General features: G+C 44.3%; 1 protein-coding gene across 4 annotated transcripts in view; it reads left to right on the forward strand.

Annotated features, from left to right (window-relative positions):
* Window positions 1-7,558, forward strand: part of GRK3 (G protein-coupled receptor kinase 3) — a 146,697-nt gene extending 139,139 nt beyond the window's left edge. For all 4 annotated transcript variants that reach the window (XM_058431684.1, XM_032139579.2, XM_032139581.2 and 1 more), the window contains one exon: window positions 511-7,558. In XM_058431684.1, coding sequence (XP_058287667.1) covers window positions 511-672 — 162 coding nt within the window. In that variant the 3' untranslated portion in view covers window positions 673-7,558. The remainder of the gene's footprint in view (window positions 1-510) is intronic.
* Window positions 7,559-13,246: the final 5,688 nt, after the last annotated feature.

Below are 13,246 nucleotides of genomic sequence, written 5' to 3' on the forward strand. Positions count from 1 at the left end.
TCGAAGTTACATTGTAACACAATTTCATTCCTGGACACTTCGCGACTGGTGTACTAGTATGTATGTGTTTTAAGAGGGCATATTTAGAGAAATAAAGACGTATTAGATGCAAAAAAATCATTTTTACTAACATCAGTACTACATTACATACATTAATATATATTTAAAAAATTATTTAATTTGTCAAAACTCATTCCCCTACATTATTATAGATTTCAGTTGTTTCAGAAATCAAAAGTAATATCTAAACGAATTAAAGGCAGTGATTCTCCCAGTGGGATTGACCTGGAATCATCTAAAGGGTTTTAATGTGGCCTTTCCCTGCTCTTTTCAAGAGATTCTGGAGAAGGTGGCAGTGCGACCCATCAGCTAGCGATGCCACTGGGGGTGGACATGTAGGGTGTGCTTCCTTCAGGGGTTCCAGGGACGCCGGTAATCAATAGGGGCACCCACCGCTGTTGGCCAAATGGGTGAGCCCGTCACAACGTCTGCCTTTGTATTCCCCCTCAGAGTGATCCAGAGTTTGTGCAGTGGAAGAAAGAGTTGAACGAAACCTTTAAGGAGGCCCAGCGGCTGTTGCGTCGCGCCCCGAAATTCCTCAACAAACCTCGGTCAGGCACTGTGGAGCTCCCGAAGCCATCCCTCTGTCACAGAAACAGCAACGGCCTCTAGCACCCAGGAACGGGGAGGGTCCTCGCGGAGGACACACCAGGGTCTCAGCCTTTTGGGGTGAACGAGGATGAGGCATCTGATCTATTCGCTACCGGGAGTCCTCCAGGCTCCCGAGAGGAGCCGGGACCCTTCGGCTCGGGGTCAGCTCAGCTCCCTGCCTTGTCACACTTGTCCACATTCAAAACTACTGAAGAAATAAAAGTTCTTTTTCTTTGCTACACACTTTGATACCTATGAACCTAGAACTTGAAGTGACTCCTACTTATCACGTAAATTTTTATGTCTGATATCAAACACCTCTTAGACTTTCCAGGATGGAATTTAAAGATGTTCAGTGTTGGGTAACAGATTGCCCTAAGCATTGCCACATTTTCTGTCTAGTCACTGCTGATTTTCTATGTCTTTGCTCCATACTGCTGGGGGATGGGAGAGCCAAAGTGTGTTTCTTTTGTGCACTTCACAACTGACTTCTTGTCCTGGGGTTAAAAGTTGAAGATATTTTTTGACGATATTTAAAGTTGAAGATATTTCTGCACTTGGGCCCTCCTCTGGGAGCCGCACTCACATGACTGCCCTGCCTCTGACCAGTCTGTTCCGGGGCCGGCCCCCTCAGCCAGGTGGGAATGATGGACACGTACTCTCCAAGTGTATGGGATTAACTGATCATTGAAGGCATTCATCCGTCCATCACTGGAAAGATTTACAGTGATTCTGAAGGACAGGCCGTGGAGTTTTAGGTTTCAGGGGCAAGAGCAGTTTTCAAAAGTCTTTGAGTCCGGTGTGCACGAGTCGACAAGCAGTACCTGGTGTGCAGGAGCACTCGTGGGTGAGTCCGTCTCGGGTCTCGACAATTAGCAGTTGTGTGACAGTCATTCTGGTTCCTTCTGCCTGACCCTGGGAGACATATCAGTAATGGATGTACAAAACCAGGTCTGTTTTACATCTTAGTATAATTTAGGATGAATTGTATTGAAAAAATGCTGAGGAATGAATGTGTCAAAATGGGTTAACTGTGTATATTGACTTTCATGTCGTCATCCATCTGTCATGAATGAATGATACTTTGCACTGGGCTGTACGACAGTGAGGTCCTTAGGGCATGAAGCCTTTTTCCTGGTCCCAGGAGCATCTGCCCTGTGAAGTTTGTTTTCTCCCACTGCCTCCAGGCCCCACTGATACCCTCAAATAGATGCTGGGTTATGAGAACCGGCGAAGTCCCCCATGTCATCAGTCTTAAAAAAAAATAATTTTACAAATCCACGTATTTGTCCCATTCTTGGAGTAGTTTTAGTGTATGTCTTTAAATTAACTACTAACAGTATAAATAACTTGACATCATAATTGTCTGCATCCTGTCCTTGATATTTTTAGCAGTTCCAAATCTTTGTATTTGTTTGCTGTGTTCATGGGCAAAGTAAGTACTTTTTAATGCAGTTATTTTGAGAGTTTGGAAGATAAATTACCAAAAGGGTCCATTATTTCATAAGAGTTACTTTGCAAAAAAAAAAAAAAATGTGAGTTTTTTTGGTCTATCTCAACCACTAGTTGGGGTTTAAATTAACATACATTTTCTACTCTCTGTTATTTCCAGTGTGGGAGGAGGGATGTACTACTTATATGCATTCTCCTTATTTAAAAAGGAAGAATAGTATTCAAATTCTGTTTAAACACAGACACACACACACACACACACACACACACACACACACACACCCCAGAAGCAGAAAAGCCATTGTTCCTAAAGAGTGACTGTCTTCCCAGCCCTGGTTAATTCTAGCTGTGACTGATGCCGTTCCTGTCTGCCTCTCAAGCTCATAGGTTCTCAGCGTGTGCAGTTGAGGATGCGCTGGGCCTCATGCCTGTTCTAGATCTCCAGGATAAAGGGCCTGCTGTTGACTCCACCAGGGTCTTGGCCTAGCGTCTAATATCTCGTACTTAGGGCGTGAGCTGCACAAACGTGTTCAGAAAGATTATTCAACTTTCCCATACTTGTTCTAAAATTGAGCTGATCCGCATCTCTTTCAAAAACTAGAATTTCTGCTCTAAGAATGGAACATAAGGCTCCTCTCCCTTTTAGAAAAGATATATGAATTGGAAAATGCCCTGAAAGTCCTTTCGCTTCAAACAAAAGTGTAAATTTTTACACTTCCCCAACTCACATTTGATTTGTAATGATGTGGTTGGGAAGTACATCTAGATGTCATTTATTAAAAGTACTTTGTAAGACTAGATTGAGCTGCTTCTGAGGGTGGTCACCAGTTGTGTTGGGGTCTGGTTTGAATGTCTTCTGCCAAAATGTTGTGATGGAGGTGTTTCTGCGACCAGACACAGGATACCACTGTGTCTGCACCCGGTTGCCTGCATGGGCAGAGGAAAAGTCAGTCGTATTAAACATCATGGTATACTTGGCTGTTGTTTTTTCAAATTTTTTAATTTTTTGGGGATAGGGCCTCGCTCTGTCACCCAGGCTGGAGAACAGTGGGATGATCATGGCTCACTGCAGCCTTGAATTCCTAGGTTCACGCAATCCTCCCAAATCAGCCTCCTGAGTAGCTAGGACTACAGGTGCATGCCACCTTTCCTGGCTAATTTATTTTTTGGGTAGAGATAGGGGTGTTGAACTCTTAGGCTCAAGTGATCCTCCTTCCTTGGCCTCCCAAAATGCTGGAATTAGAGATGTGAGCCACCATGCCCATCCAAGTAGTACTTGGATATTTTAGAAGGTTTTCCAAGTGTTACATAATTCCTAGATGTTCACCCTTATTACACTCCAACTATTAAAAAGGTCAAAATTCAGCCTATGTTTTTTCATTATTTTAGATTTCTATGGTTGGGATATTTTAACATTGATGAGAAAAATAATTGAGGTTGATATTTTTACAAAATCATGCTGTAATAAGTCTTGATTTCATGATTCAAAAGAATCAATAAGGCCTAAAAATAATAGATTAAGCTGCTATGTAAGATATATATGGAATAAATTAGAAACTTTCGTGAATCCAGGTTCATTATTTTTAACCTAAAACATTCTCTTTGGTTCATTCATCCCCTCATGTCATGGGGGCTCATTGGTTTTCCTTCTTTGTCATATTTAAGTATGATTTTTCAACAAAACTTCTAGAAGTCAGCTTATTATGTCAACATTCATGCAAAGTGCTCATGCCTCTGATTGGTCCATTCACTGACGTGACAATTTCAGGTCCTATGTTTAAAAAGAAGGGGCCAGCCAGGTGCGATGGCTCACGCCTGTAATCCCATCAGTTTGGGAGGCCGAGAGGGGCGGTTCACGAGGTCAGGAGATTGAGACCATCCTGGTTAACACAGTGAAACCCCGTCTCTACTAAAAATACAAAAAAAAATTAGCTGGACGTGGTGGCGGGCGCCTGTAGTCCCAGCTTCTCAGGAGGCTGAGGCAGGAGAATGGCGTGAACCCGGGAGGCGGAGCTTGCAGTGAGCCAAGATCGCGCCACTGCACTCCAGCCTGGGCGACAGAGCGAGACTCCATCTCAAAAAAAAAAAAAACAAAAAACGTTGGTGCGGAGCTAAATATCCAGTGAGATGCACTGAGGAAAGGAAGCATTTTGCTCAAGACAGCAGCAGCAACAAACAACGGTCTGTTTGTTGCAAACAAAATGTAGCTTGATTTCTGGTCTGACATATGCCATATACAGATATTAGAAACAATTGTTTGAAGGCCACATTGGTCATCTACAAAGTAATGTTTACCAATTGATGACAGGGATTTAACTAGATTAAAAAGATCAAAGTGTGGTTTTTCTCTGCTTTTTAAAATTTCACTTGGAATTTGTAGCTGGGCCAATTCAACACATTTTACTTTTCAGTGGAATTGATTTTTCTAATGTTTCAGAATTTTAACATATCAAGAAGAAAACAACGTTCTCAAAGTCTGGCCTCTTTTGCATGATGTAAACCTATAGAAATGCTTTGAAATGTGCTGGTGTAAGATAAGAGTTCTCTTGTATGATTTAATCATATGCAGTGTTGTCTCAGTTACGTTCAGGAAAATGTTTCTGTGTCATTCAGAGATACTTGATGAATTAACAACTCCCACCCTGAGTGAGAGGTTGACTTGTTGGGAGATGATTTGGGCTTCACTGGGATCTGTGACAGGTGGGGGCTGGGCTGGGTGTCACAAAGAGAATAGTGGTAGAAATCGGGCGAAGGAAGAAAGAAGTTGCTGGTAAAAATCATTACACCATAAAGCACCAAGGAAATAACTGAGTTAAAATAGATGAAGTTTCTTCCCCTACCCCCCGCAACAGGAGATTTTTCCTTATGATAATTATTCTAAGACTTGGTCACTTTGTTTTTGAATGTGGAGCTGCTGAACTCAATCAGAAGCCATTTGCTGCCTATCAGGACTTTCTGAAGAAGTTCTTTGCCTCTGCCTACCCTCTGGCACCCTCCCATGAAGGCACAGGAGACCCAGAGATAAAGCATTACCAGGCCATCTCCAAAACACCCCGTGTGTGTGTGTGTGTGTGTGTGTGTGTGTGTGTGTGTGTGTGTGTGTGCGCGCGCACGCTCCTTGCAGCCCCCGAGGTGGAGAGGCAGTGTCTGGATCACTGTGAATGCGTTGCCCCATTGGTCAATTGGGGACACTGTTACAAATCCATCGAAGTCCTGGTAAAACTGTCAGAGTAACAGGCCTCTTCTGTTCTGCCCTGCTCACTTCCACGGTGAGTTACCAGCCTGGGCAACACAGCAAGACCCCATCTCTAAAAAAAAAATTTTTTTAAAGTAATTAACAGTTTAAATTTTTTCCTAAAGATTTAACATGATTTTTCCCTCCTATGTAAAGTTAACTGGAGAGACTTGAATTAATTACTTAAATTCATGTTAATATGATTTTTTTAAAAATCCAGGTCACATTTTAACAAAGTTTATTATGGAACAAATGAAATTTGAACTCTAAAATGGTACTCCTTGGCTTCCTCAAGTCACAATGAACTTTATATTTTCTTTGTCCTTAAGGACTAAGATAGTTGTTTTATTTTAGCAGAATATCGGAGATTACCACTCCTGCAGGCCCCCACAGCTGTCCCAATGGGGCTGTCTTTCTGACCTAGCTGTGTTAGCATTGATTGAGAAATGCAGGCTCCCAAATTTTAAATTGCCTTTATTAAAAACACAAAGAAACTACAGAAAATGGGTTAAGAGTATATGCATTTCATCAAACACATATAGGGAAAAAAATCCTTCATTTTAGAGTTAAATAACTCAGCTTCGTATAGTAGAGTTAGCTCTCCAGTATCTAACAATCTCAAAATCATCTCTGAAAACTGGTAACTATGCTTCCATTTTTAATTTTGTCCTAAATATCAGATGTCTTTGATGTAAGGGTAGGGAATGGAGAAATATTTTCAATTGTGTATTTGTATTACAAAGAACTTGAAATTTACTTTCTTAGTTAATTCTATTAAATGATGTATATATTATATGTGGTTTATAAGCTCAACACTGGCCATTTTTTTAGTTTTATTGTTAAATGGTATTTTTCTATGTTTAATTATAATAGATTTGGCTTTTTCTGGATAGCATAAAGATCACTGAACTATATATATATATATAAGAAACAAGAGTTCTATTTTAGCACAAAAGCATTTTATATTATTTATTGAATCCGTAAGTTTGTTTTAATCAAAAACATTCCATATTATTTCTGCTCCTTTTTATTTGTATAGTTTGTTATTTAAAGAAATGGCAGTCCTTCCTGTTCTTAATACAATAAAATTGGAATAATGCACATAGCAATGTGGCCAACATCTCTTCTCACTACCATGGACTGTCTTCAACAACAGTTGATCTTCTGGTCTGTGCTGAGAGGCGCATGCACGTCTTTTGTCACATCGGGCAGCAAACCTGCTATGAAATACTGCTTTCATCTACCTCTTCAGAAGGCTTCTTGCTTGTTGGCAAGTACCCCAAAGGCTTTATTCTGGACTGGCTATCTCATAAAAGGATTTCTGTAAGACTTTGCAGTGTCATTCCCTCAGAACCTAGGTTTGTTTCTAAAGCCACGGTATTGTCCAGGAGCCCCTGTGCGTGGGGCAGGTAGCTATCCCTCCCATGTCATTAGTACCTTTAGGATTTAAGGTACAACTGGACAGCATCATTCCTTCCCCTTATTGTGCCAAATCCCCACCATCAGCCTTGCCATTGCCTTAAGATTTGATTATTGCACCCGATTACCAAACCACTAAACAGAAAGGCCACCTTCACTCTTTGAAAAAGGCAAGCTGTGTTTAGAAACACTGCTTTTAAGAGTAGCACATTTGAGTGTGACTTTTCCCCCCTTCACTATTTCAAAATGGTTTCGAAATGGGGTCTTAAAGGTAAGCGCCCTCATACATGACTGAAACTTTGTAAGAGGTCTTATATTTGAATGGACCCTTAAAGATTTATGTGAAATAGAATGAAGTCCTGTCTCTGTGAGAGAACGTGCCTCCTCACTCATTTGTCTCTGTCTGTTTTCATAGCCATCAACATAGTAACGTATTTACTATGTTCTTGGCAAAGTAGAATACCCTTGAAGAAAGAAATCCGTTTTCTATTGTGCATTGCTATATGAAGTGAAGCCAGTAAACTAGATACTGTACCTAGACAAAATATCATTGGTTCTATCTCTTTTTGTATCTATTGTGCCAGGGAAGGTTTATAATCCCTTCTCAGTATATACTTACTAATGCACGTCTGAAATAGTATCCCACGGGACATGCTGCTCCACGTCTGAGGTCACCTGCCCTGTGCGGGGCACACCACCATCAGCGCCACCACTTTTACAGTTATTTTGGAGCTGCTAGACTGGTTTTCTGTGTTGGTAAATTGCCTATATAAATCTTAATAAAAAGGATCTGTACAAAGATATCGACTTCCGTGTGCTGTTTTTCCCCTCAATTAAAAGCTGCATTTCTTTACCAAGCTGTTAAGATATCAGAAAGTGACTGATTGGAAAGAATCCCGACTCTGGGGGGAATTCACGCAGAGGCTGATTTTATATAGAGGAAGAAGGGGACTGCCGAAAGCATTTCTGCTGATTTGGTGGGTTGCTGGAGCATAGCCAAGTGCACAGTTTCAGGGTTTCAGACACCAGCGCTTGTGCCCCAGAATAACACATTGCAAACGAAGAGCCTGGAGAGCCTAGGTGGTGAGGAAATCCGGTAGGTCTGGCTCATCTAGAAGCTATTCCATGCTCCCCAGCCCACCACTGGGGGCCTTTGGATTCCCTCCCAGAAGACAAGACCTCTTGCCCCCTATCCCTGCTCCCACGGAAATGTGCTGAGATGCTCCCTGTCTCCCCCCGCCCCCCGCATGGTGCCTGTCACTGTAAACCAGAAATGCAAGATGACAGTCCCCAAGCCACAGCTGCCTGGGCATGACTGTCTTCCTGTAGGTCCTCGGGTCAAGGGCAGGCTGGGTATCTCCTGTCTTTAAGCTGGCGGGGGTGGGGAATACCCTCTCTTTTGCTAGTTGAGGAAAGAAGGAAGTCACGATTGGTCGTGTAGCCACTGAGTAACCCTGGGGTGTATTTGTGCTTGCCAATTTGAAAACCATTTTGCAAAATAGTCGACAGGGGACCGAGCTATGGAGTGTGTAGCCAGGTCCATGGGCAGGAGGCGACAACCATCATGGAACCCTTGGTCTAATGTGTTACGTAACCGAGGGAAACTGGATATGGGGGTTCAAACAAGCACCCCAACCCTTCTCAAGAGCTGCAGAAATCAAGTCACCCCTTCAGGAGCCAGAAGGAGGGGAAATAGCATCAGGATCTCGATTCCCAGCATCATCACTTTGGACAACCTCTTTGGCCCTCAGTTTTCTCACTCCTATGTTACAGGGATTGAATTAGAGGATCCTGAAAGGTCATCCAAGCCAAAAACATCCTCCGTCTCTGACTAGAGGTAAGGGACGTGTTGAGGCTGCAAAAAGGAAATGACTTCCAAGTCCTAGGTTCCTCCTACCTTGCATTATGAGTAATCATGTTAATGTCCCCCCTTTAAACTGGGAGTTCCTGGATGCAGGAGCCCCTCAACTATGTACTGAATTTGAGGAGAGCCATCTAACAACTGCAAGGCTTTCTTGCCCTAGGCACTTTCACCAGTTTGGATATTGGAGTTCTAAAAAAGAGTTTTTCAGGCCAGGCGCAGTGGCTTATGCCTGTAATCCCAGTGCTTTGGGAGGTTGAGGCAGGAAGATCACTTGAGCCCAGGAGTTTGAGACCAGCCTGAGCAACATAGCGAGACCCTATCTCTACAAAAATATAAAAAACTAGCCAAGCATGGTGGTACATGCCTATGGTCCCAGCTACTCAAGAGGCTGAAGCGAGAGGATTGCTTGAGCCCTGGAGGTGGAGGCTGCAGTGAGCTGTGATTGGGCCACTGCACTTCAGCCTGGGCAACCGAGTGGGACCCTGTCTTAAAAAAAAAAAAGAAAGTTTCTCAGCCCAAATTACTCAGGCTATTTCCAGAGATCAGATTCACCAGATAAAACCTTCAGCCTTTACTTTGTGCTCACATACACAGTTTTGGACGTGCGTATAATTAATGAAATCCATGAGGGGAAATTTAATGGCTCATTTTTTTGTTGTTTTTAATGTTTAATTTTTGTGGGTACATAGTAGGTGTATATATTCAGGGGTACACGAGACAGTTTGATACAGGCATGCAATATGTAACATCCCATCAGGGAAAGTGGGGTATCCATCACCTCAAACGTTTATCCTTTCTTTGTGTTACAAACATCCCCATTATACTCTTAGTTATTTTAACATGTACAATAAATTATTGTCTATAGTCACTTTATGGTGCTATCAAATAATACTAGATCTTATTTATTAAATTATGTTTTCGCACCCACTAACCATCCCCACTTCCTGCCCTCCATCCCCATACTACCCTTCCTAGCCTCTGGTAACCATCATTCAACTCTATCTCCATGAGATCAATTATTTTAATTTTTAGCTCCCACAACTGAGTGGGAACAAGCAAAGGTTGTCTGTCTGTGCCTGGCTTATTTCACTTAACATAATGTCTTACATTTTTTTTTTTTTTTTTTTTTTTTGAGACGGAGTCTTGCTCTGTCGCCCAGGCTGGAGTGCAGTGGCGCGATCTCAGCTCACTGTAAGCTCCGCCTCCTGGGCTCACGCCATTCTCCTGCCTCAGCCTCTCCGAGTAGCTGGGACTACAGGCGCCCGCCACCACGCCCGGCTAATTTTTTTTTTGTATTTTTAGTAGAGACAGGGTTTCACCGTGGTCTCGATCTCCTGACCTCATGATCCGCCCGCCTCGGCCTCCCAAAGTGCTGGGATTACAAGCCTGAGCCATCGCGCCCGGCCTAATGTCTTACATTTCCTTCCATGTTGTTGCCAATGACAGGGTCTCATTCTTTTTTTTTTTTTTTGAGACGGAGTCTTGCTCTGTCACCCAGGCTGGAGTGCAGTGGCACAATCTTGGCTCACTGCAAGCTCTGCCTCCCGGGTTCATGCCATTCTCCTGCCTCAGCCTCCTGAGTAGCTAGGACTACAGGTGCCCGCCACCATGCCTGGCTAATTTTTTGTATTTTTAGTAGAGATGGGGTTTCACCATGTTAGCCAGGATGGTCTCGATCTCCTGACCTTGTGATCTGCCCACCTCAGCCTCCTAAAGTGCTGGGATTACAGGCGTGAGCCACTGGGCCCAGCCGAGAAGGTCTCATTCTTTTTTATGGCTGAATAGTACTCCACTGTGTGTATGTACCACATTTTTTTTTTTTTTATCTATTCATCTGTTGGTGGAAGCTTAGATTAATTCCAAACCTTGGCTATTGTGAATAGTGCCGCGATAAACATGGAATGTCTTCAATATACTGATATCCTTTCTTTGGGATATATACCTCACAGTGGGATTGCTGGATCATACGGCAGTTCTATTTTTAGTTTTTTAGGCACTTCTATATTGTTCTCCAAACTGTTCTCCATACTGGTTATACTAATATACATTCCTACCAACAGTATATGAAGATTCCTTTTTCTCTGCATCCTCGCTAGCATTCATTATTGCCTGTCTTTTCAATAAAAGGCATTTTATTTTATTTCTTATTTTATCTTTTGAGACAGAGTCTTGCTCTGTCGCTCAGGCTGGAGTGTAGTGGTGCTATCTCAACTCATTGCAACCTCCACCTCCCACATTCAAGCAATTGTTGTGTCTCAGCCTCCCTAGTAGCTGGGATTACAGTTGTGTGCCACCAAGCACACAACTTGCCACCAAGTCCTGCTAATTTTTGTATTTTTTTTTTTTTTTTGAGACAGAGTCTTGCTCTGTTGCCCAGGCTGGAGTGCAGTGGTGCCATCTCTGCTCACTGCAAGCTCCCCCTCTGGGGTTCACACCATTCTCCTGCCTCAGCCTCCCGAGTAGCTGGGACTACAGGCGCCCGCCACCACGCCCGGCTAATTTTTTATATTTTTAGTAGAGATGGGGTTTCACCATGTTAGCCAGGATGGTCTTGATCTCCTGACCTCGTGATCCACCCGCCTCGGCCTCCCAAAGTGCTGGGATTATAGGTGTGAGCCATCGCGCCCGGCCGCAAATACTGTCTTTATTAAACTCTGCTCAGATTAACCAATTTGAGGATGTCTTTTCTGCTGTGACTCACAGATGAATACACACATACTTCCTCCCACATCCTGCCCTCAGTGTGTATGGTATAGACTTTTTGATAGTACTGGTGGGCTATGACAAGATGCCCTCTCCCTCCTCAGGGGCCTGGGGTTATAACTGTGTCAAGAGGGTTTGACCACAACACCATTGATAGTTGAGGCCAGGTTCTTTGTTGGAGAGAAGGTGGTTTTCCTTTGCATCATGGAATAAGTAGCAGCACCCCAGCCTCTATCTGCTAGACGCCAGTAGTATTCCCCACTCCAAATCTTGACAACCCCAAATGTCTTCAGACATTGCCAAAGAAAGGTACCTTCAGGGCAAAAATTACTCCCCCCGCAACCAACCGCCGCACTGCCCCATTTGAGAACCACTGGTTTAGATGATAGGAGATTCTTGGTGTGTGGCAGATAGGATTGAGGTTGAAGGCTGATGCCAGGTGTAGGGACCAGGGCTCTAACTCCTCAGAGAGCACGTAAACCATGAATCTACCCTGTAGTTGCTGTGCCCAAATTCATTGCCATTCCAGGAAATGAGCTTACCACATTGACTGTTGAAGTCATGCCAGCCCCAGCATCAAACGTGAACCAGTGGGTGTTTCAGTTAAAATTGCAGGAGGGGACTTGGTCCTTCCTGTTGCTTCTTCTGACACCTGCATCACTGCTTTCTTTTTTCTTTTTTTTTTTTTTGAGGTGGAGTCTCGCTCTGTCACCCAGGCTAGAGTGCAGTGACGCGATCTCGGCTCACTGCAAGCTCCGCCTCCTGGGTTCGCGCCATTCTCCTGCCTCAGCCTCCCGCGTAGCTGGGACTATAGGCGCCCGCCACCTCGCCCGGCTAATTTTTTTTGTATTTTTAGTAGAGACGGGGTTTCACCGTGTCAGCCAGGATGGTCTCGATCTCCTGACCTCGTGATCCGCCCGCCTCGGCCTCCCAAAGTGCCGGGATTACAGGTGTGAGCCACCGTGCCCGGCCTGCATCACCACCTTCTTGATGTCCGTGTATCTGACATAGTTTTCTAGACAGCAGAGCTGCAGATCCACAAGGCACAGTTGGGTCAGGGACATGAAACTCCGTGCTGGTGAGCTTCCCATTCAGCTCAGCCTGTGCTAAGGGGGCTTGAGATGCAGGATTCCTGCAGTAGATGGTGAAGGAAGAGATCAAAGAGCTCAGAGACGTCAGCATACTTGGGGGGATATATTAAATAAGACCAGACCACCCACTAGGGGCCCAGGACACACGAAGGCCACTGGGAGAGAGGGCACCCACACTGCTGAGCATTTTAGTGGTGGCTCTCCCCTGCAGACAGCACCAGTGGTAGGAAAGCCTTTTACAGACCTAAATGTAGTCATTCAGTCATTCAGCAAACATCCACTGAGCATGTACTATGGGCCATGTGGACTGGAACAGTCAGAAGGATAAGAATCTCATTTTACAGAGGGGAACCTGAGGCCCAGTGAGGTGAAGCCACTTTCCCAAGGCACATGGTGATGGCTGGGATGGGGACTGGTTCCAAAGCCCACACCCTTTAGCCCACATCCAGAGCTCTGTGCAGATGTCCCACCTCCTGCTTAGGGCAGAGAGTGGGCTCCAGTGGGGCTGTCTCTGCATCTCTTCCTCCTCCACACTCCCGGTTGCAGTCCTTTGTTCACTCATCACTTTGTTCACCAGAGAGTCCATGAACACCCACTCAATGCCAGGAATGAACCAGGAGGCTAGAGACTGCTGGAGGATAGACAGGTAGACAGACAGACGGACATCTAGGGGAAGCACGATGCAGGACTAGGTCTTCAGGCACTCGCTCCAGTCCAGTTTCCACGTGTTTACTGTGAACCAGCCTCAAGAGACACAGAGACAGTTTCTCTTCATTGCTACAGGGATGGTGGCACACAAGTGAGGCCCTGCAGTGGCCACATGGACGGATT

This window comes from Hylobates moloch, unplaced genomic scaffold (assembly GCF_009828535.3).
Source record: "Hylobates moloch isolate HMO894 unplaced genomic scaffold, HMol_V3 SCAFFOLD_19, whole genome shotgun sequence".
Taxonomy (NCBI): domain Eukaryota; kingdom Metazoa; phylum Chordata; class Mammalia; order Primates; family Hylobatidae; genus Hylobates; species Hylobates moloch.